At 43.8% G+C, this 22,998-nt stretch overlaps 1 protein-coding gene across 2 annotated transcripts in view; it reads right to left on the bottom strand.

The window, feature by feature from the left end:
* The window catches only part of GNA12 (G protein subunit alpha 12), a gene marked incomplete at both ends in the record, with an annotated part of 30,379 nt that extends 9,219 nt beyond the window's left edge, over positions 1–21,160 (bottom strand). For both annotated transcript variants that reach the window (XM_079543055.1, XM_079543056.1), the window contains 2 exons: positions 10,062–10,277; positions 20,846–21,160. In XM_079543055.1, the coding sequence (XP_079399181.1) occupies positions 10,062–10,277; positions 20,846–21,160 (531 nt within the window). The remainder of the gene's footprint in view (positions 1–10,061; positions 10,278–20,845) is intronic.
* Positions 21,161–22,998: the final 1,838 nt, after the last annotated feature.

Here is a 22,998-nt window from a genome sequence, read left to right as displayed (position 1 = left end):
ACATCATTAATTCAGTGCTATAATCTGACCAGAGTGAAACTAGACAGATCAAAGTCTTAAACACACAATTCGGAGAGAATTAAATAGGAGAAAGAGTTCCATCAATAAACCACCATTTTTTTCCAGTTTGAGATTTTACTGAGTTTTCCCAAAGCAGAATTAAGTGCATATCATGGAAAGCGAGTCAAATTAAGAGGCTTTGGGGGTGGGGCAAACAGCAGACCTTCTAAGGACGAACATCAACAGTTTGTTCAGGAGTAAGGCCAAGTGAAGCACAAGTCTGCCACAGTCTGAACTGCAGGAATCTGTGTTGTATACAGAGGAGACATTTGAAAGGTGTCAATAAATTACTTCTCAGAGCAACATGTTTTCCACTTTCTCAAACAGAAAATCTTGCATGATGTTTCCAAGAAGTTTTTCCCCTCCCCCAAATCCTAAGTCAATACTATAGCAAATTATGTTCACTCCACAGAGCTGCTTTAAGTTTAGCTGCAAACGAGTGAGAAGAGATCACGCCTTCTGGCTTTGTAACAGAAAGGTTTCCCAGCTAGCACAGGTTCAGAAAAAGAGGAGTTCTGCACTACATTTACTCTTCTCCTTTGAGAAGACATCTCTCCTCCTTCCACGTGTTCAACTCACAGCTGATCAGTCTGTGGCAGTATGAACTCCCAAGAGGTTTTCTGGAGCAGTACCTTGTTCAGATCCATCAAGTTACCAAACATACATATGAAAATCTCCAATGCTGCACAGCTATCACTTCACTCAGACTCAAAAATCACAAGCCAAGCACCATGTTTCTCCCTCCCTGCTCTTACCTCCTTCTCTGAGCTCAGTGCACATGGAGAACAGAGAATTGACTTTGAATGTTACACAAACACTTGTGATACACTGACAAAGTGGAGAGCAAACATTTGAGAAAACTAAACAGCATCCTTGTAGTACAGGTGTTTTATTTTAGCATGAGGAAAGTCTTACGAAGGAAAGGAACAATTGTCCGAGAAAGACACTGCCATTGTTCCCTGGCAGCCTCACATTAAGGTAACTTATGCTCGTGTTTGATGCTGTTTGCTCCTTCCTCACTGCCACGGCATGTCACCACCTCAGCTGTGCATACAATCAGTGCCTCACATCAGCCTCTCCACGTACAGCACAGCTTCCAATAAAGTTAAGCCAACACAAACAGGAACACAGTGCAGGGCAGAAATCCCTAAACCACCATTTCCTATCGCTCACCATGATTACTGTCACAGAATTACAGCCCAAACTAAGCTCAAACTATGCATTACACACTCAGTGTTTTAGTGTACGGCAGGTTTGGGAGGGAGTAGGAAGAGGGAAGATAAGAGAAGAAAAGCAGGTTAAAGAAAGTTAGTCTTTACAAGAAGTTTTTACAAAGCGACCAGGGCTTGGATAGCTGGCACAAATACAACAAAGTTATTGCTAACTGATGACCCTATCTGCATTTTCCTTTTCAGCTTTCTTGCACGTTCTACCTTTTCAAGAATACAGGCTTATTAAATGTAACTTGTTACACTGACTGTGCGTTAAGAACAACTTCAGATATCTCTTTTCTAAAAAAGCATAAAAGCCCAGAGAATACACCAGTGAGATTTGCTCATGAAAACAGATTTAGTTCTTCATGCATCACTTATTTGTTCATCTGTGCTTGTTACTTGCAGTTGTAAGCTGCGGAGGACCAAGAAACCAGGAAACTCAGGAAAGCTTTGCAGCATTCATTAACCATTATCCTTACTAAACTCAATGGCCCCTTTGAAAAATTCAAGCCTTGACCTCGACTATTTTTTTCTTAAGAGAACACTTCAGAGTAATTTGGAAGGCCACTGAAGTCATTCTCCGTTCTGATTTTAGGTGGAAAGGACAGAATCCATTTCCAATACAAAAGAAAGCAGACTTACTACAGAGAAAATACAGAAGAGTTGCAGAAGGCTGCCCTTGGAACCGGCAGCATTCTTGGTGCACAGCAAGCCACGTCATGGCAAGGGGCTTACAGAAAATCATTCTTTTCTTTTCTACAGCCTCCCCTCCCAAAACAAACTTCTGAAACCTGCTGTGAGTGCAGAAAAGCACTAATATAGCCCATAGGAAGCAGCAGGAGCCCGTTTTTCTTTTTACAGAGCTATATGATCCTTACTGGATCTTGAACAATTGCATGTGGCTTTAATACACCAAAACCACTGAAAACCTGTGTCATGGAAACACAAACTCAGTCTCCATTTCAGCTAGATCTTTGAGACTGACAGAATCCCATCCGACAATCAAGCCTTTCCACCTGGAGCAATATTCTGTAGTTGTTTTTAGACTCTAGTATGAACAATCATTAACACAAATGCCCCTGCATAACATGGGTATTTTGCTGTGACTAGAATAGCAGTTACTGTGTCCTCATGCACTACCACAGCTTTAACCTGTATGCTTATTGTTCAATATGAGTTCTCTCCAGTTTCCACCAAGTTTCAGTGGTTAACTGTTAGACTCCCTTAGTCAGGCAGTCAGCTCTCCTTTAAAGGCACTTAACTTGCCCAGACTTCTGCAGTACGTTCTGGTACTTCTTGGTGCAAATCCTGCAGTCTCTCGAGTTATTGAGATGCATCAGAAATGCGAGGTGGAAACTAAACAGCAAAATCAACAGCTCAAGTCAACTCACCGGGTTGGATCTGCCTCTGCCCAGAACTCTCCTGTACACTAGAAAGGAATAAGATTACTCCCATGTTTTTTAGCTGCAGTGGGGTACTGGCTCAGACAGATTGAACTGAAAATTTCCTTCCTTGTTTCTCACAGCATGTGCCAGCATTTCTTGATGGGAATGCAAAGATTAATTACAGCTGTACTTGCTCTGAACAAATCCTTATATTCAATACACTCCTGCAAGATTTAGAGTAGCGCTAATTAGGACTTAGAACAACAATTCTGCAAAGACAGACATACTGAGTATTTTTTCTAATTATTTTATGCCTAATAAAATTAAAGCTTCTTTCCAGAAGCAGGGTGGCATTTAGTCTCAAGAGTTGGGAGCCAAAAGGACTTCTCCAGTCTAAGAACTTGATTTTGTGTTTTGCTGTTACGGCTGAAGGTAAGACATCAAATTATAGCCACCACCACACACACAGGCAAGGACAACCACCACATTTATTCTGCTCTTTTTTGGGGACACCCAGGCAGTTCTCTAATTGGCTCAAGAAGTGAGAGATAAAAACAAAAGTTCACCCTTAATAAAAAACACAAGTAAAACGAAACTTTTTGACCGCAAAAATGGAAAGCCATCATGCAAGATGCAAATCATACTAAAGCATTTTCGACATGAGAGCTGTATCTGTGAAGCCGTTTCTCGCATTCACCTTAACCACACCAAAACTACAGTCAAGATTTACTGGCATCCAAGGGCCAAAAGCAAGAACTCCTACAGACAGGCTTACACAGTGCCATACAATTACCAGGCTTTTTAATCTACCTCCAAGAACCTAAAAGGTACAAAGTAGGACCACACAAAGTCTAAATTTCAACCTTTTGGTATCCAGACAGTGGGGAATTAATGAAGTGTGTGAACACACTGTACGTTTTTACAATCTTCAGAGGTGATTTTGCCTTCAGAGGAGTTTTTGACCTTTAAAAGGGGAAGGAAAAAGAGATGGAAGAATTGTAGAGTGCCAAGAATTCACTAGACAGGGTTCTAGAATAGTCAGCAGCATAGGCCTTTCCCTATTAATTTTATTCAGTGTCTGTCTCAGTTCCCATATGGTAGGCATCTTAATTTCTTGTTATCTATTTATTACATGTGATCTACTTGTTACTCTCCAACTTATCTTCTCTATTCCATGCAGACTGCATCTCATCCAGCTGTTGCATTTTGTCACAGTTTAAGGCCCAGGAACAATTTATGTCAGGAATCTTGATTTTTTTCCACAAGAGCATTCATACAGAAGCCTGTAATCCTTGCTTAAGACTTCTGGTAACAAAATGCAATACTTATTTTCTAACACTTTCCCATTTGTATTGTTTTGAAAACATAATTCATGACCTTTCTGGTTCTCGTCATTTCTCTCCAATACCAAAAATTACTTAAGAACAGATAGTAACTGCTTCACTATCTTACACAGCTTTCTGTGGATGGTTTTGCTTGAGGAAGCAGCTTCTCTCACTAGGAAGATACTGCACAAGTGGATTTTCTTAGAACTCGAAATGATTCAAAGTGTAAAATGATTTATGACCTTTGAATCCAACCTACTTTAATTTAAACAACTTCTCACCTCTTGCTCAGTGGTGCTTATAGCAAAACTGACATTATCAAGTGAAGCATTCCTTGCTTTAGGTGACAGACAACATGTTATGAAGGCATCCTCAACTTTGGCTCCTGCCCCAGCTTAGTACTGAATTTGAATCCCCCAGACTGTCACAACACACCAGTAATGCACTGGTACAGCCAAACACCATGCTGCTCGAGGAGATCTTCTGGTGGCAGCAGGCCTGTTAGCATCTATTTTAAACATCTGTTTTCATAACAGTGCAAGCTGAGTATTCAACTTCTGCATATGCAAACTGACAAACTACATGTAGAGCATTAGCCAACATCCACACAACCTTGTGCAAAGGCTCCTAGGCACATTTGGTTTTGCCACCTCTCCAGTTTTAATAAAATTTGGCCTAAAACTCATTAATTCTCCCTTCCTTTAACAAAATGCCACTTTTGCATGAGAGTTCTCACTTGAGACTTTGACCTGAAAAAAAAATTTCCTATTTGGTCTTAGAAACAAGGATTAGAATCCAGGGACTCTAACTGCTAATCCTTCCTACTACAGACCAGGCACAATGCTTGGCAGTATTGTACTTAAACAAGCAATTAACTACTTCCACTATACCATGATGAGTCAAACTACATAACATGACCAGAAACATTTGAGGTCTTGGGATTAGAGGACAGAACCAAAACTAAATCTGGACCTCTGGTACTTAACTGCCATATTACAAGCACAAAGCCTTGCTTAGATACTTAACTGAAACAAAACACCTACATAATTCACCCTGCTATGAATCCAGAACAGGATATTATTTAAGCTATATGAAGTTGGCAAGTTAATGATCCTTGAAGTTATTATGACATCTTATGCCAAATTAAACCCATTTCAGAATTCTAACATAACTAAGATAACAAAATCTTACTGTAATTTAACAACAAACAAGTGGAAAATTTAAGTGAAAGCTTGGTTATACAGCACTATCACTCCTTCTGTATAATATCCCCAAACACCCAAAAAAAATGGATAAAAGAAAGGCATTTTCCAGAGTCTTCCCACATTTAAGGCTTCAGAGTCTCTTAGTATTTGAAATATTACTGGAAGTGTTCCATGCAATTCCCTGAACAGGGATCTAAAAATAACTGCAGACACAGTAGTAAGTTTTCATCTATATTTGCAAGCCCCTTACATCTTGCTCAGGAACCACTACTTCCTACTTACGCTGACTTTTAAAAGGACCTATTACTCATTAATACACATTAAACAGTTTCACAACTGTAGAGAACATCAATAATAATAATTAAATTGATACTTCAGTGGTGGATCATGAGTATATCCTGCACATTAACTGCATTAAAATGGATTCCTTTTGCAACCTCCTTGCATTGCCTCACTCCCTTCTGCAAGAAGGTAAATTATCTGTGAACACAAAAGTCAGAAACCAGTCTGGCTGCATTTGAATAAATGGGCACAGTTGCCTTAACTGCTAATAGGCTTTGGAGTTCAGAGTAAATAGCCCCATCAATCCTGAGGAGATGAGAAGATAATTTGTACCAATGGAGTAGTTCAAGAGCTCTTGAAATACAAAGTTAGACTAGAAAGACTTGGTATTCTGAAGAGAAAGAGCAAGAGTAATTCAATTTAAGATACTGCTTTGATTAAGAGTATGTAGGACGGAGATAAAACAATATGCATGTTCAAAAACCCCAACCAAATAAAAACAATGACATTTTACTTCAACGTATCAATGAAACCAGATGATCGGCTTTCAAATCTGCTCATTTTTAATATGAGCTCTATGATAGTGCTAGCACATGACATGCAGCTGGTTTCAACCATGACTTAAGTATCACCTACTTGCACGAGGAGCTCTATTTAGCCCATCTTTACCCACCCTGTTAACAGGGACCTCCCTTCCCTTTGTATGCTTGGTTCTTGACACATCAAAACAAAGAGAATGGCTTCTCACATTCTCCCACTGGAAAAAATAAAATAAAATAAAACCACCACCACTATCTGGACAACATGATACTTATGGTGGCCTTGGTCTCCACACTTTATGATGTTGTAGGAACTCGCATTATTACGGGTGCAAGAAAACCTTTCAGCTCATTTTAGCACACGCACCTGAACTCAGAATACCAAAATACTTGTTACAGGCTCAAATTGAGGAAACTCCCTCCCTTCCAGCAAAAGTGTACCTGTGATCTCAAGTCCCTTACTACGAGGAAGCACTCAGAATTTGTCTCCACCTGCTGGGAAGGAAGAATTAACACCCAGCTGCCCGAGCCACCGCAGGCAACCTCCAAAGATCAAAATGTTACGGGACATTTTCAGACACACGATAAATGTGTTCCTTTCTAGCACACAGACAGAAAATGCGGTAGGATAATCAGGGAAAGGGAGAAGAGAGAAGAATCACATACTGATTACAAAGGAATTCCTTATTCTAGTAGTTAAAAAGGACAGAGCCATGACAATGTAGCAAACACAATGAAGCTTTTGTCCCCGGACGATTTGGCTTGCATACAAGGAACAGAGGAACTTGGGGCGTGGGGACAGACTTGGGGGGGGAGAGGCTGAGGTTTGTGAAAGGAAAGTGAAATTGGTTGGTTTGCTTTAAGAAAGACAGGGGAAAAAAAAAAAAAAAAAGAGGCAGAAAAGCACCCTGTCATTGTAGAATCCACCCACTCGTTTCTGAAAGGCTCAAAGACCCAGACAGGGATTTACAGCCAGCACTTCCAGGCTGAAGCAGAAAACACTCAAATGCCCAGAGGCAGCTTCTGTGGTCCCAGAGCAGCAGCTTTCAGATTGTACGGCTATGGTCGGAGCCATTTTCTTCCAACAAGTTTCCTGCTGCTGAGTCAGTCCTTTCGCTCAGTTACAGCCCATCGGAAGACACCTGTATTGCTGTAATTTCCAGCTGCTGATAACCAACCAAAACATCTTCTATTTTTAAGCGAAGCCACACAACTTGTTGATGAAATAAATTCCGAAAACAGACCAGTAAAATCCTCTGATTTAGAAGTCGGGACAGCATTGACTGGAGGAGTAACTGCTGGAGCCAAAGTACTGGCAATAATAAAACGAGGTGATGTGCAGTTGACTCTGAAGCTGTGGTGAAGAGAACATGAGTGCTGAGCAAGGCTGTCAATTCTGAACGTTTCTGGACAACGTTTGAAAAACCACAGTAATGTAAAGTTTTAAACTTGAGAAGATTTTAAAACTAGGATAAGGATAATAAATACAGTTCAAACCAAGCATATTCCATTAAAGAGCTTACTTTAAATAAGAGAAGTATTGCTGATTCAGAGGTTCTCTTCAGCCTTAGCTAAAATCAGTTCAGAAAATAATTATTTTCTTGGAGTTTGCTAAACCTGGCGTTTATTTATTTACATGAATCTATTTCCAGGGAGGGTTTAAACTAAATTAAGGTATAGGTTTATATATACTATATGCAATTATAAATGAGGCATCTCCCTAAACTATCTGCTTTCTGCAAAAAGTTTAGCAGTTCTAAACTGCCTAAAAAAACGTAAAACCAAAACAACAAAACCTGTCCTGGTTCTCAGCTCCTCACACTTGGGCTGTGTGTTTTGCTGGGTCTAGAAGCAAGGCCAAGAACAGGTTCAAGTTATTAAAACCTCAAGTTCGTTTAGCAATCAATCTAAAACCAGTATTTGTACCCATGAGAACAACCCATGATACAAAAAAAAACAAATTATATATAATTTAGAAATGAAGGTGTGTTATAATCCAGCGATGCAGCCTGCAAAGGAAAGGAACAGCACTTGGGAATTTCGGGATGTTACTGCCACGGATGCACGAAGCAGGACTGAGCTGCCAACAGTGTTCTGCAGTACACTCTCTCTCTCTGCTTTGATAAGCACACAGCTCTGGTGCTGCAGCAGCTCCAGTTACCCTAGTAACGCTAAGCAGGTCACATGAATGCCATCCAAACAGACACACGATAGAACTACACTGCGATGTTGAAGATAAGGATGCATTAAATGATCACTTGCATGCCTCTATGCTTCATTTTTGCAGAGCTTTTTTTATTTTTATTTTTTGGTATTTCCTGTTTAATCCTGCTCTCAAAGCCAGAGAATGCAGAGGTAGGCCTACTGATCTTGGAATGCTATTTATTCAACTAGCTAGACTTTCCCCCACCCCAGTTTGATGTAATTTTATTGCTATCCAGAATAAGGATGAATATACCACATGATCCCAATCTGAATTTCTCCATAAAAATGAAACTCATACATGATCACAGTGTTGCTGAGAAAAAAGAAAAAAAATTAATAGGCAACTGATGCAATTATTGCTCATTATACTGGATTCTCTTAGTAGTTGTCTCATGTTAAATGCAAGTCCCCCATGGCATGAACCAGCTTTTTATTCCACATTTGAACACAGCAGAACAGCAAAGGCCTAATCTGTTTCTGCAGATGCTAGGAATTATGAACCAAACTCCCTCCTCCCCACGGCACATCCCCCCCTCTATGCCCAGTGTAGTAACATGCAAGTTGTTTTTTAGCCTAAGGAGACAACATTTTTACTACCATCCTGTGATGAATTCACCTCATCATTTTACTCATTCTTCAGCTGTTTTCAAGGTACTTCAAGAAACAGGTTTCAAAGATGCACAGCAAGACTCAAACAGGTACCTTAATAGCGGAGACAGATGAAGACCTAAGGTCTGCATTATGAGTTTAACTACACTACTGAACACCGGAGAAGCCACGAGAAGCAATAGCATGAAAAAACAAGGAGAATCTCATCACTACAAATTTTTCTAGTTTTTCAATAGTCTCATTGAGTTCCTGTGTAAGGGCCTAAGGGAGACTATTCAGGTGCATGTTTTTAGGCTCTAACTCCAGTTAAATGACATTTATAACATATCCAGGAATAGGGAATCTGACCTTTAGCTTTCTTTAAGAAAAGCTGAATCCAGTCTGTGGACTGGAAGCAAAGAATTCTAGCTGCAGATTAAGCCGTTATTGATACTCTAAAATCACAAAGATACATTTATCATTAAAAAAAATAAATCATCCAGTGTCATCCTCTAAGAACCAGTAACAGAGACACCATGTTGCACGGTTCTCTACTTCGTTTCACTGAAAAGGAAATGGAAATAAAAGAAAAAAAAAAGCCATCTCCATCTTGGGCACAGGAATAAAAAGGAGTGGATTATGAACAGCTGTCAGAAACACATTCCACACCAGAAGTGCAGTTATTCTGGTGCTAGAGCATGAAAACCTAATAACAAGAAAGCGAGCAAGATTGCACATTTTTCAAGCTCACTGTCATCTCTCAGTTGCTTATCCAAATTTCACTTGCAGGCGTCAGGATGAAAAGAAACAGTCAAACAGCAGCAGCCAGAATGGGTGGTGTATTCACTTCAAAAGATCTGCATGCAGGAACAGTTTGCCAGTATCAATACAGTGCAAGCTGGCAGGACTGGAAAGTTACAAATTAAGCGTGCCTTCATCAGTGACCTACTATGAACAGAACTACTGAGCTGCTAAAATATTTTTAGTTCAACCAATTCCTGCCTTTTTTGGTTCCTCTTGCTCTTCCAGTTTATCCAGTCGCGCACTTTTCCACTCCCTCTCACTGCCATGTAGTTTTTCAAGTTTGGCTCCAATCACCACTTGTTCCTGCTGCTGAAGCGCTCAGATTTACAGCGTAACTACAAACAGCTCACATGGTGGCTAAACCCTGCACGTAGCAAGCCATCTTTCAACTGTGGAGATATTTATACAGCAGGGAAGTTTCTTCCCCTCCCACCAGGAGAAGGGCTGCACTCACCAGCTGATACTCGCTCCGACGGCTGAAGGCTTCCTTGATTCCTGAGTCCCTCCACAGGGCGCACAGCGCAGGTACGTACAGCTGGAACGTGGCAGGCTCGATGGGCATCCCAGCTTTGTTTTCAAAAGCCATCAAAAACATGCCGTGCTTCTCATTCTCCGTGTACTGCCAAGGGATTCCCAGTTTGTCCCGTGCATCAACCAGAACCCTGCAGCCCTAAAGAATAATTTGGATATAAAGTCAGCGATGAAGAGATTGAAGTGGAAAAGAACAAGAACTCGGAGTTGCCTGAATTTCAGGGTTTGTTTTAAACACTACTCTGATGGGACTGAACTCAGGAGAGAATCATGAGCATTGTTCATTGCACCACCCCACCAGAAAGAAGATAGAGCAAGCTTGCTCAGATCAGCAAACTAACCACAATGTATTTCTTAACATGGAAAAAAATATTAGCAGCAGAACAAAGACTATTACCAACAGATTAAAAATAGAAGTACACATTGGTTACAGAGAGTTCCTGGGAACTAACTTAGTTTCTTGTCCGCGTAAAAAATTCAAACAGACTGAGGTTAAATAACTTTAAAACTTCAGCCTTGAATCTAACACACCTGTTCCTAATAGCTTCAGATGGACAATATTTATTTACCAGTAGTAAGAATCATTTTAATAATGGATAAGTCTTAAAGGCAGCTTAGTATCTTCAGCACCATTTAATTCACAAGCAAAAATCTGTGGGTTATATTAAACAACCATTTGTTGTGCTGATTTTTTGGGGCAGCATTTTATGAAAATAAACTGTAATATAAAGTAACAGTATTGAAGTTGTCTCCAAAGCTATGCACATGAACCTCCACATCACTGAGACTGATTGTTGTTTTGTGTACTTGAAGCTATTAAGGTAGCAAGAATGCTTTCTCAACACTTGAAGTTTTTGTGTCTCCCACCCTTTAACAACACCACAAAGCAGGAGCAGTAACTTCTCCAGTGGAAGCTGAGGACTGGGGAGGGAAATGCAGAGCAACTCAGTCTGAGTGTCACAGAACAGGATCCCAAAACAAAGCATCTCAGCTGTCATCATACAAGGAGCGCTCCTGAAGTGCAGCCACCCAAAAATGTAAATACTTCATTCTCCAGCGTTTCTTACTTTCTTTTTATGAAGTAGAGAACGGATCTTGACAGTACCAAGAAAACTGAATACACTTATGAACTTCTAGTGTAAGTCCAAGGCATCCAGTGACTCTGCTGCACAGCCCCAAAGCCCACTCCCATTCCCAGTTACAGAATGCACTGCTTTATTAGCAGAAGTCCTTCCATTTGCTTTATTTGAATGGCATCAGTAAGCGCAAGCCTGAAGGAAAAAAGCAACACATCCAAGATTCTATGAACTGGAGATGCCCACATCACATCTCTTGACATTATAGATTTTTCTGCAAGCTGTACAGCAGTCACCTGTGTACAACTCGAAGTCAGCACCGGTTTCCTTCAGCCCCAGCTGAACATTTCATAATTCATTCCTTCCAGAAACACTGTTGTAACCAGGACAGATAAGAGAACTGCTACTTCTAGATACCTGAACACCATGTTCATTTCTGTGTAGGGAGAAGTTGTATTTATGGACACAAATGGTTAACTGGGCTCTGCCAGCGCACAGGCCTCAGCTCTGACCTCTCACCAGCTCCAGTTCCCTGCAGCCATCCTCGGCTCAGCCCCAGCTTTTCCATCCTCAGCCTTCTGATGGATTTAACCCTCACCAGCTCACAGCCACTGCTGTTCTCTACAGGCATCTCAAGCAAACGATGGCAAGAACTCTCAGTTGCTGCTAAGATGTAGTGGTATTTGGACTTCAGACTTGATGCCTTTCCCTATACTGTTGCTTTGCCTTTTACTGCTCCCACCGGAGACGTGCAGGATCTCCAGAGACTGTTGTTAAGGAAAGTTCCACCATTTGTTTGGAAAAAAACACAGAAGAGAATTTTAATCACGGGTGTAGAGACTGCTCCGGTCCCAGAATAGTTACTTATCTGCTGGCTGCAGCTTCTTGGCAAAGCAGGTCTGAATGTCCATCAAGCAAGAGAAGGAACAGAACTCCCTGCTCCTGTGCGTGTTATCTACCTCAAGGTTACCTGTGGGGAGCATACACTGCCTTCCTGTGCCTGCTAGAGAGGGAGGAAGGGCTGCCACCAAACCACGTGCACAGCCTGGCCTGGGGTGAGCTGGCAGTCAGACAGGGGCATCAGCAGAACACAGACGTGCAGAAGCACACAGCAGGTCAATTTTAAACATGGAATGAAGATCAGAAATGGAACATGGGTTAGCAGAAATGATGGCCTGTGGATAACCACAGGAACAGTATTTCTCTAGTCAGGATGCTTACAACACACCAGCTTTTAAAACTACAGCTAAGATGCCTCACAGGTAGAAGCCTGACAAAAGCAGCATAGCCAATGTTTCCTCCCCCCATCTCTTAGTGCTTAAATATATTTATGACTCAACAAGATTCCCCAGTAAGGTTAAACTAAATCTAATTTTGCAGCATCTTCCCCAAACTATAAATGCTACAGGCAGATGTCAGAAAGATGAGGAGAAACAAATCTCCAAAACAAAGTAATCCTTACCTCAAAAATCTGGGTTGCAAGCTGGCACAGGAAAGGTTCCCTCATTCTGTTTCCAGTGCAGCACCCATTTCACACTAAGCCTTCCCAACACTGACATTCTTACTGATTTTCTACTACTAAGGAAACCACCAGTTCTCTCTTTCATTCAGAAGGCTAAATATTGTCAACTGCTGTAATGTTTTCAAAACTGGAATACAGAAAAATATGGCAAAAGCTTTTGATATGAACTTCTGAACAGCTCGGCTGAGCTAAAGGTTCCGTGCTGCAGAGCAGACATGGAACGAGCACAGGTGGAAAGAACTCAACTTCACAGATAAGGATGCTGTCAAACACTAGAAGGAGGCAAAACAGCAGCATACAAGAATGTTAGAGAGGAAAAACAAGAAGGTTCTCTGTCCAATTCCTTTCCTAGCAATTTTTAAACACATCCAAGTCACTGTACAACGCACGTAACATGAATGGAAATAGGTCAGAATCAAAAAGGTGCAGGGGAATTGTGATGTGATCTATCTCACAAAGTATCTTACACAGAATGAGATACTAAACAGATCAAAATCTACAGCTTTGACAGAACTAAGGCATGACATACCAGAAATCTGTAGAGAGTAAAAACTGTTTACAGAAAAGAAACAGATTATTTGTTTTTATCCCTTCACTGCACAACTACTTGTGTACAGCAACACAGCTGAGTTCAACTACAAGGAGGGATTTCTCCTACACACCCCATAATGAGCCTAACTCAGTTACAGAGGATGCTGGCCAGAAGTATAAATGGACTCACAGACCAACCAAGATAATTTCACAGAGGAAGGCCCCAAGAGGACTATTCGATTACATTCCAGATGCAACTCCTGGCTCAAGAAGTTTCCAAAACCAAAGGCTGGTAGAGAAGCCCACAGCATCACACTGCCCTGTTCTTGTACCCAATTGTTTGTGCCAGAGACAGAACTCCAAAGCACCGGCCTGATGGAGCACAGCTGTCAAGGCACTGAGCACAATGTTTGCTGCCCATCAGCAGCACAAAGGCCTTCTGAGCATTTCCACAAATGCTTACAAGTAGGACTGAAATATATTTTTCCTCCTTCACTGAGTTACTTTGTGGGATTATAAGAAAGGCTATCACCAGCTAATTTCACTTGAAACCAGTGGTACTTGGCAATACACGAAGAGAACAGCTGCAGTATGTAAGAAGCAGCTTGACTTAGGAATATCTTACATCAGTATTTATCACCACTTAAAACACAACACTCGTTTCTTAAATTATTCACCTGTTCCAGTACTTGAAGGCTTATCTCTCCTAGAAATCCCACACCTTTTACCAGATGGTCCAACTCACAGCTGGGTGAAGGCAGCATGGCTGAGCACCAAACAGGCAGTGCAAGCAACAGGTCTGGGGAAGATGTGTTCATAAGGGAGGACCAGATTCACCTGCACCCAAGCCTACAGCCAGGCAATGTTGGCTATTTATTATAGCCAAAGGTCTAGAGACAACTTGCAAAATAGAGCTGGTATACAAATAGAGAAATCTTTTACACTGACTTTTTTTTTGCAATCATTTTATGAACTACACAACACACACAATATTGCAGCAGATGCTAAAGCTGTTACTATCAATACACTGCTCAACCTCACGCCAAAGCCCTCGATGTCCAACAACCAAACCACTCACAGAAATGATTGTTGTAAGCGAAATGCAGGTCACTGCTTAATTATGAGGCTCCAAACCAGAGCTAATAGGTAACACTGCCCTTCCCTATGGATTTGCACCACCATTAACACTGCAGGCAACAGGAGATCAAAACATCTTTCTCACTGTGCGTGCTCCTCCTTGTTGCTGACAAGGACCTGACAGCATTTGAGGATCACAATTCATAGCAACTCATACAAAGCTGAGCTACGGGGAGAGCTCCCACCTTGGTCTGACATTTCTGCTGTGCCCTTATCCATGTGGAAGCAGCAGAAAGTGATGCAGCTGGCAGCAGCACAGAGCCAGGAAGGCTGCTCCAAAAATCTGCAGCAGCTCTGTGAGTGCCAGCACGAGAGAACAGAACTGCATGGCAGAGATGGAGCTGGCTTTTTCAGCAGCACTGCTCACTGGCAAATAAAGATGATAAAATGTAACCTATGTGTATTTTTAGAAAACAGCTCTTTAGGTTCTAAAAGAAGACATTTTCAAATGCATGTTTTAAAAATAAAGTTGTCAGGGTTTGGAGATATATTCACATGCACTTTTTTTATTGCCAACTAGAACACTGGGCTGAAGGAGATCTATTACCAAACAAAGCTAATTGCGAGACCGTCAGATTTGCACAGCGTGGTCTCATAAAGGCATTAATGATGTTTTGATTTGATCTATGCCCTTGGAAGTTCATCTTCAAACAGCAGAAAGGAACCCAGTGCCACTAAGGAGGGAGCTTCGTGCTACAGAGCAGTTCATCTAACAGCCAAGCACCACCACAAGGGGCATCCTTCCTGGTGCTGTGGTTCCACTCTCTGCCATCTGAAGGCTTTGCCATTACTTTGAGCCCACAAATAAACACCGTGAACATTAAGGAACATTTGGATCAGCCACTGAATCTCTGAACTAGGAGCAGCAATGTCTGCTTAGCTGGCAATTCTGAGAAGAGCCCTTATCTTTGGCCAAATGCAGCAAAATGATGCTAAATGCACAAGAAACAGTGTTCTTCATGTATGCCTGGCTTGCAACCAGGCACAAAGCAATGAGATGTCACCTGAGGTGACAGCTAGCACAGGACCTTAAAATAAGTTCCAAGGCCAACGCTTCCAGAATGACCCCACCAGGTTTCTCCTCTTCCTGAGACTCTCACAACAGCCTCTAGTTCATACTGTCAGCAGGGCTGAAGACACATCTGGGTTCCAGAAGCATCCTCACAGGATTCTGCAAGACCACAACTGCTGCAGCACCCAGCAGGGAGGATCCTCACCTTCAAGACAAGCTGTGCTTGCCTCCCCATGAGGGAAAGCCATGTAAGTGAAGGAAACTCACACGACAACTCTACAGCCAATGAATCCTACATTTTCCTCAGTCTGTAATTTTTATTGAGCTTCTTAAAGTAACATATGCTAGTTTGCCTTTGCTTTAAAGTTGTCTTGTCAACATTGATAGTAGCAGAATTTTCTCTGCCAATACTGTTTCCAAGTGAATTACATAAATATACGTATACTGAAACAACTGAATATAACACAAGCTCCCAAATTTAGTCACTCAAGCGACTGAAGTTTGTGTCTGCAGTCTCCAGGGACAACTCATGTTCTGCAAGACTAATGACTACATCACAAGAGCATTGTAAGCTCTATTTTGGAGCAATAATGAATATTCATCCTTACTATTGACCACTGCTCCTCTCCACTGCCCACCATGATGAAGACAGATTGCTTTCTCTAAGCCCAATTAAAAAATACCCTAAAATGTGCAGAGACCACCAGAGCTGTTGGAATTCAGATGAGAGAAATCCCAAACACACAAAGTGGAAATTAAGTATTTCACTGACCAAATGGACTTGGAACAAAAAGGCCGAGACAACTCCCAGGTTTGGGGTTTTTATTTTTCCATTAATAGTTTTATGAATATTATTTTTCTTATCCAAATAACCACCAAACAGTAAATGCTTAGAGCAAAGATAATCAGATTTAAATACCAGTTCTAACACGGAGCTTTAGCACTTGTATGTTAAATTTAATGGAAAAGCTCCTAATTAGCCACAGTTCCTGCAACGTATTCTCCTTGGCATTCTTTCACAAGATGCTGTCCCCGTGGAGATGAGATGGGTGTCCTGCCATGAACTGCTCCAGTACAGCCAGATTCCCACCTCGAAGCACCAAGCTGTGCCATGAGCATCCCCTCCTAACGGGCTACCAAATTCATTTCCATGCAAACCCAAGGAAAGATGGAGTTCACTCAGTTTAAAGAGTTACAGGAATTCACACAGAGGAAAGAGAGCTGCCCTGCAGTTGCAGGCTGGTAGGAGAAATGCATTAGCGGTATAAATGCAATACTTTTTCCACTGCTCAGAGCCTGTGCTTGACTGGAACTAAAAAATTGCAAGAATAAAAAAGGTTTCCATACAGTAACTTAGTAACAGTAAGGCCACTCACACCTGAAACAATGAAGCAGCATCAGTGCAGGTGTTAGTACCAGCTGCAGAAGCCCGAACCATCTCTTAAAATGAGATCCATTCGGGCTGCTCGTTTGGCCAGCTTCCTGCCCCTCAGCCTCAAGCTGTGGAGCAACACGCTCTCAGGTTTGCCTGCACCCCCTGCAGTGATGCTCAGAAGCATCCCATGTCTGCCCTCGGGGAGCTTCCACCTTTGCGCTGTTTTCCCCAGACAGAGCCCACAAGTGAAGTCACACATCGTTTCCTGAGCAGTCCCCTCTACAGCTCTGGGCTCCTCAATCTGGTGGCCAGTCGTTGTGATCCAGGCCACAGACAGCAAGAAAACTCTGACGGATGTACGAAGCTTTGAGCTGCCCTTCCCAATTTCAACACAGAAACCAACAAAATCAGGGGAAAAAAAAATTAAAAAAAAATTCAACAGACGATGCTTCAGGCTTTTATAAACCAATTTCCCTCCCGCTCCTTCAGATTGGGATCTCCCAGACATGCTGCTGCAAGTGCTGCTCGGGTGCTTGTGGATTAATTATTTTCTTATGCAGCTAAGCTGGGTTTTTTCAAGCAGCGTGATATTTTCATACTTGAAACAAAAAAACATTTAGACAAGGAACATCAGAGCCACGATTCATCAACTCCCTGACTTCTTTAGCTGTTATCAAAGGCAGCAAACAGAGTAGTAAGGCTACCCCAGCTATTTTGAAGGGTACAGAAAGCTCGCTCCCCCAGTTACAGCTAGAAGGCACTGCCACAACACCCCTACATCACCACCAACCACTTCTTTCTTACATTTGAAACCTCGGGTGCATAACAGCTTTCTGAGTGGCTCTGTTCAACCAGGAGCAGCCTCAGCCCTTGCTGCAGCACAGCCCCACACTACCTTCCCCTGCCCAACCTTCCCCTGCCAGTGGGTGTGCTCAGCTGTGCAGGCTGTGTACTCACAGCTCAGCATTAACACTGCTGCTTTTCACTCCCATCATCAAAAAGCTTCAAAAAGTTACTTTGAAACTTAGCCTCGATTAACAAGCAAAACCCTAGTTAACCGATGACTATTTACCTTAAACCAAAGCAAAACTAATGTATTTGAAGACCAGCCCACAAATGCCAGAAAAAGCTAGCGAGGCCCTGAACTATCACCTGTACTAAATGGAAAAGTAAATGCTGTATCACAGATTTACTTAGTTTTAGCATTTTGTTTCTAACTAGGGTTTCCCGAAGAGGGGGATGAGAAACAGGGAGAACAGGGTAAGGAAAGAACTCAACATCAGAGACATATCAGAAAAAAGCAAGAAGCTAACAACTCAGCACAAAGAAGCAGCTGACAGTAACGTCAGTTCATACTTCACACCATTATTTTCGGGGAGGTTTCAGGTTCTGTTCTCCAAACCAGTTCCTTTGGTTTCCAGAAGCTGTGCAGGCTGCATAATGCCCTGCAAAAAGCACTTCAGAAATACCAAGTGCTGCTGAGAGATCAGTAATCCTCCTTCCTTCAGAGAGAAGTTCAGTCACGGTTGGAAAACGAAAATTGACCATTTAATCCCAGAGATTTACACTGCATTTCCAACTCAGATCTCAGTGCTGCAGAAGCTTAACAGAACCATTATGAGACAATGCTGAGAACTGAATGCAAAAAGGGGCACGGCTGCTGCAGCTGTACTCCACAATGTCAAACAGATTTTTATGCTATTCTACACGACCGTTTCCATTTCATGATGTCCACATATTGTATTATGAGAATTCATCTTCCCTTTTAAGTTGGATGCGCAGCGATCTCCGCTCCATTTAGTGTTAATGGATGAGCATTCTAGGCTGAACTTCCTGAAACGGGAAATAACTCCTAGTCTAAACACCATTACAGAAAGAACAGCAATCAGATTCACTTGACAATTTACATTGTCAAAGCAGCAAAATTAATTCACTGGGAACTATTTAAGCTTTTTCACTGAAAAAAAAAAAAAAATAATAATAACAACAATATAAGGAAGTTTTTTACAGTTGCCTTAAGCTAAACTTCTCTGTCAAAATGCTTGTTTCAAAAGCCCTGCAACATACCCACCTTGGTATATGGCTTTTCCTGAAGATTATGGCCTGGTTTCACTGTGTTATCACATCTCTTTTAGTTTAGCAAAAGAGAAACAGAACACTCACTACCTTCTCCAGCCTCAGACATCCTCACCAGAAAACTGTTTCCGCTGGTTGCTCTTCTCCCTCCCACATGCTCTTGCCATAATGCCTGTTCCCAAGCTATTCCCCAGAAGCATAGGTGAAGAATAAACTGTGTTCCTACTCAAGAGCCACCTCTGCCATCCGTAGAAACTCAAAAAGGAAGAGTTAAACAGCTGCTGTACGCATAGCTACAAGGTTAGCCCAACCTAACACCCCCAAACCATGATCTGCAAGGCCCAAAAGGTGTTCCATTAAAGCATATTACATCCCTTTAAAAATACTTCTAAGCTTTTCTTTGATTAATAGGAGGCTTAAAAGCACAATCAGCTGACATCATTCCATCAAACATTGTAAGTACTGGTCTTGGAATCAGAAAACCAAAACTGCTACCTTGAGGATCGGGATTCTACTCCAAGTTCTGTAAATGTGCCCAAAGCCATCCAGCAGGCAAGTGCTTCAAGTGTGTAATGCAGCTTCCTCTAGACAGGAATGTATCTAAGCACACTGAACACTACTGTAGAACACTCTCTATATTCTGGATATATAAAATATTGTAACATTTTGCTCAAATTACTATTGCTCATAACAACTTGAAGAATCTCATTAAGGTTCTTCTGTTTTCACAAGTCTCTTCCTGACAGCACCAAAACAAGCACGACGCCCTGTAAGATGAGGCTCCTTATTTCTAGGTGTGGAGCTAATAACTTGTACCAATTTTTTTTGCTCAGCTAACTTCAATGAAAAAAAAAAAAAAAGAGCTTAAACACCAAATGTCCTGTAATATGTGTGCATGCTCACGTAACACACAGTGTGCTTCCAGAAACCGACTAAAAAGGTAAAGGAAAAGAGAATCAGTCAATAGTTTTCCTGTTCAACAACAGAAGGAAAAGTTCTTGATGGAACAGTGAGATTCTAAAAGCAAGAATCACTGTGTGTGCGTGCAGTTAGGTACGTATGTATCTACCATTCAAAACATATCTGAAATTTCAAAAGTAACTGTTTTACCCTTCATTTACACAGCTCCCTTTACTTAAGTTTTCTGTGAGATATGACAGAGCTTCACAAATCCACGTCCGCATAAGAATGGAGTTGGTCTTACAGAAAAGCTACAGAGAGGAAAGCAGCTGTTCTTTTGGAGAACTTATGAAGTGAGACTCATTACTGAGTGAGCTGTTTTATGAATCTTTCACACTTTTCTGAAATATGGGAACTTCTACCTGCACAGGGCACCAAAGCCTGTTCCCAGAAATTAGTCAATGTTGTTTTCCCCTAATTGCAGAACAAGGGCTCTACTTGTAGGCTCTACCAGCAGCCTTGGTATTCTCCAGCCACTAAAGGAACCTGCCAGAGCAGAACCTGCCCAAGCACCAAACAAAACTTGCTCAGAAAGATCCCAGAACAAAGTTAGAGAGCCGTGCTGGCTGGCACCTCATGCTGCCCAACTCCAACCACCTGCACCCCCAGCCTTAACAACGAACCACACCGCAGCTATTTGCAGTCACAACACACCCAGGGACCCCTTTCTCATCTAACCGAGGCGCACAGCACAGAAACCTCACATCTCCGAACGATAAAATTCCTCCAGCTCGGACTCAGGGGATGCTCTCATAATGTTTGTTCCCAGAGCACAGACCACACCTATTCCCGTTCTCCACGTTTCCACCAAGCTTTCCTCAATCCCCTTCGCAGGGAACTTTCCTTGAGCCTTTTTTTGTTGGCTTTTTTTCTTTTCCGTCGAGGTTTTCCGCAGTGCCAAGCGGGCACACAAAGGCCTCCGCCCCACACGCACCTGCACGCACCGCCAACCCCGCCGGCCGCCCAGAGCCCGGCTGTCACAACGGGGTGAGCCTGCGGTGCCCCTCCCGCCTCTCACCTTGAGGATGTTCTCGTAGATGGTGGCCCGGAACTCCAACAGCGCCTTCTGGTCGAACTCTCTGCCGTGGATGATCCGCATCTGTTTGAGGAAAGTGGACTTGCCGCTCTCCCCGGCTCCCAGCAGCAGGATTTTAACCAGGCGCCTCACGGCCCTCCGTTCCCGGGCCAGCATCGCGTCGATCTCCCGGCTTCTCCGCCTCGCCTCCCGCTCCGCATCGCGGCTCCGCTCCTTGCCCTCCCGTCTCGGCTGTTCTCGGCCCGTGGCCTCGGCCGGCAGCAGGCAGCGGCTCAGGGTTCGCACCACGCCGGACATGGCGGCCGCGCGACGGGAGCGCTCACGAAGCCGCCGAGACCCCGGGCGGCTCCGCCAGCATCGGGCGGAGGCCGCCGAGACGCCGGGACCCGGCAGGAGGAGGAGCGGCCGGGGGCTAAGGGCCGGGACCGCCCATTCCCCTCGGCTCGGAGGCGGCGGGGTGCGGCCGGCCGGGGGGAGGGGTGGCGGCGGGGCGCGGCCCGCAGGCCCTGCCCGGGGAGGGGGCTCCGCCGCCCGGCTCCGGGCTGAAGGAAGCGCCGCGAGGCCGGGGAGCGGAAGGAGAGTGCCCACGAGCGCCTGGGTCCGGGTTCGGTCGGCGGCAACCGCCTCCGGTCCCGGTGAGGCGCGACGGGGCGGGGGCGCGGCGGAGCCCCCGGCCCCTACAGTCAGGGAGCGCCGCCGCCGCCGCCTTGCGGAAGGAGGTGCCAGCTCGGCCCCACCCCCCGCTGGAGCCGCGTCTGATTGGGTAGCGGTAGTGTCGCTCAAAACTCCGCGCTTTCGATTGGACAAGCCGCCATGAAGGGCGGGGTTAAGTGAGCGACGGGGCTCAGGGCAAAGCAGGGAGGGCAGCGCCGGGAGGAACAGGGAGGGGAGGGGCGGAGCTGGCCGATGGAAGGCGGAGCGAGCTGAGGGCCAACCAATCAGAGGCAGGAGGGCGGGCACCGGGAGCGGTGTGATTTCTGGGGGCGGGGCTTGCGCTGCTGTGCGAGCAGCAAGGGGGCGTGGCCGCAGCCGCGGGGTGTGACGTCGAGGTGTGACGTCAGATTGCGTCACTCGCAGGGATTAAAGTGCCAAAGTACACGTGTGAACGAAAATCCCCTGTTATCTGATTAGGTATTGGAGGAAAAAAACCAACACGTTTGTGAGCGGCTGGCCTGTGGTTAGCAGGCAGTGACAGAAGCCCAGCACGTGTCCTCGTTTCTAATGGACCTTGTGGCTCTCACTGATTTTATGCTTTTGAATCTGCTTCAAATAATTTATATCATAAACTCCAGATCCAGCTGAAGCTGTCCTGCCCTGCCAGGCCTTCACCATGTGCTGGAGCGAAGTGTGCTGGGCCTGTGGTCCTCATACAGCGCTGAGGGAAAATACCAGAGCAGTGGGACTTCATAGAATGTTGGGGCTGTTCAGAAGCATTATTATACCGCAAAAGATCAGGAAATCACAGATTTAGAACCAAACAAAGCAAAGAAAACCCTTCTGGGAAGTGACTGTCAGAGTGACTGTCGCTACAGAGCTGCAAGCATTTCCACAAAGAGCAAATCCTTTTCTTCTTACTAAGAGACAGGACTTAAAAATCTCCTTTACGTTAATGCAGGAGTCGGAAGAACAGCACAGGGCTCTCAGTCGTGAGCTCAGGACAGCACAGGACATCACAGCACAGGAACTTCTATCAGAAGGCTCTTTGCCAGGATTCCGCGTTGAGACTCAGCAACAGCTCACGCCGTGTAAAAATACTGCTGTAATTCACGAGTCTACCCGCTGGATGTCGGCATTGCCCTACAGGAAAGCAGTCAGGCCGGGAGGATGCAAACAAATCAACCCCCAGATCTCCCCTGTCTATAGGCCTGATTTGGGAACAGCTGAGCACTCAGGACTCCCGCTGGAATCTGCAGATGCTAAACTGCCTGCAAATCAGGCCTTCTGTGACTGTGAAGCGCTCAGATTGGTGTTTCTGATTAGCTTCCTTACTCTGCCCCACCAGCTTTGTCTGCGCCCTGCTTGAGGTCCTCTTCAGACTTCTGAGGTTCTAAAGGGTTTTGACAGAGAATTCAAACAACTCTGAAGCCCAGCTCCCATGGTAGATCTGCTTTGTCTGTAAGTGGGACCGAAATTAT

Source organism: Tetrao urogallus, assembly GCF_951394365.1.
Source record: "Tetrao urogallus genome assembly, chromosome: 15".
Classification (NCBI taxonomy): Eukaryota; Metazoa; Chordata; class Aves; order Galliformes; family Phasianidae; genus Tetrao; species Tetrao urogallus.
Note: the sequence above shows the minus strand (reverse complement) of the source record. Positions and strands in the feature narration are given on the sequence as shown.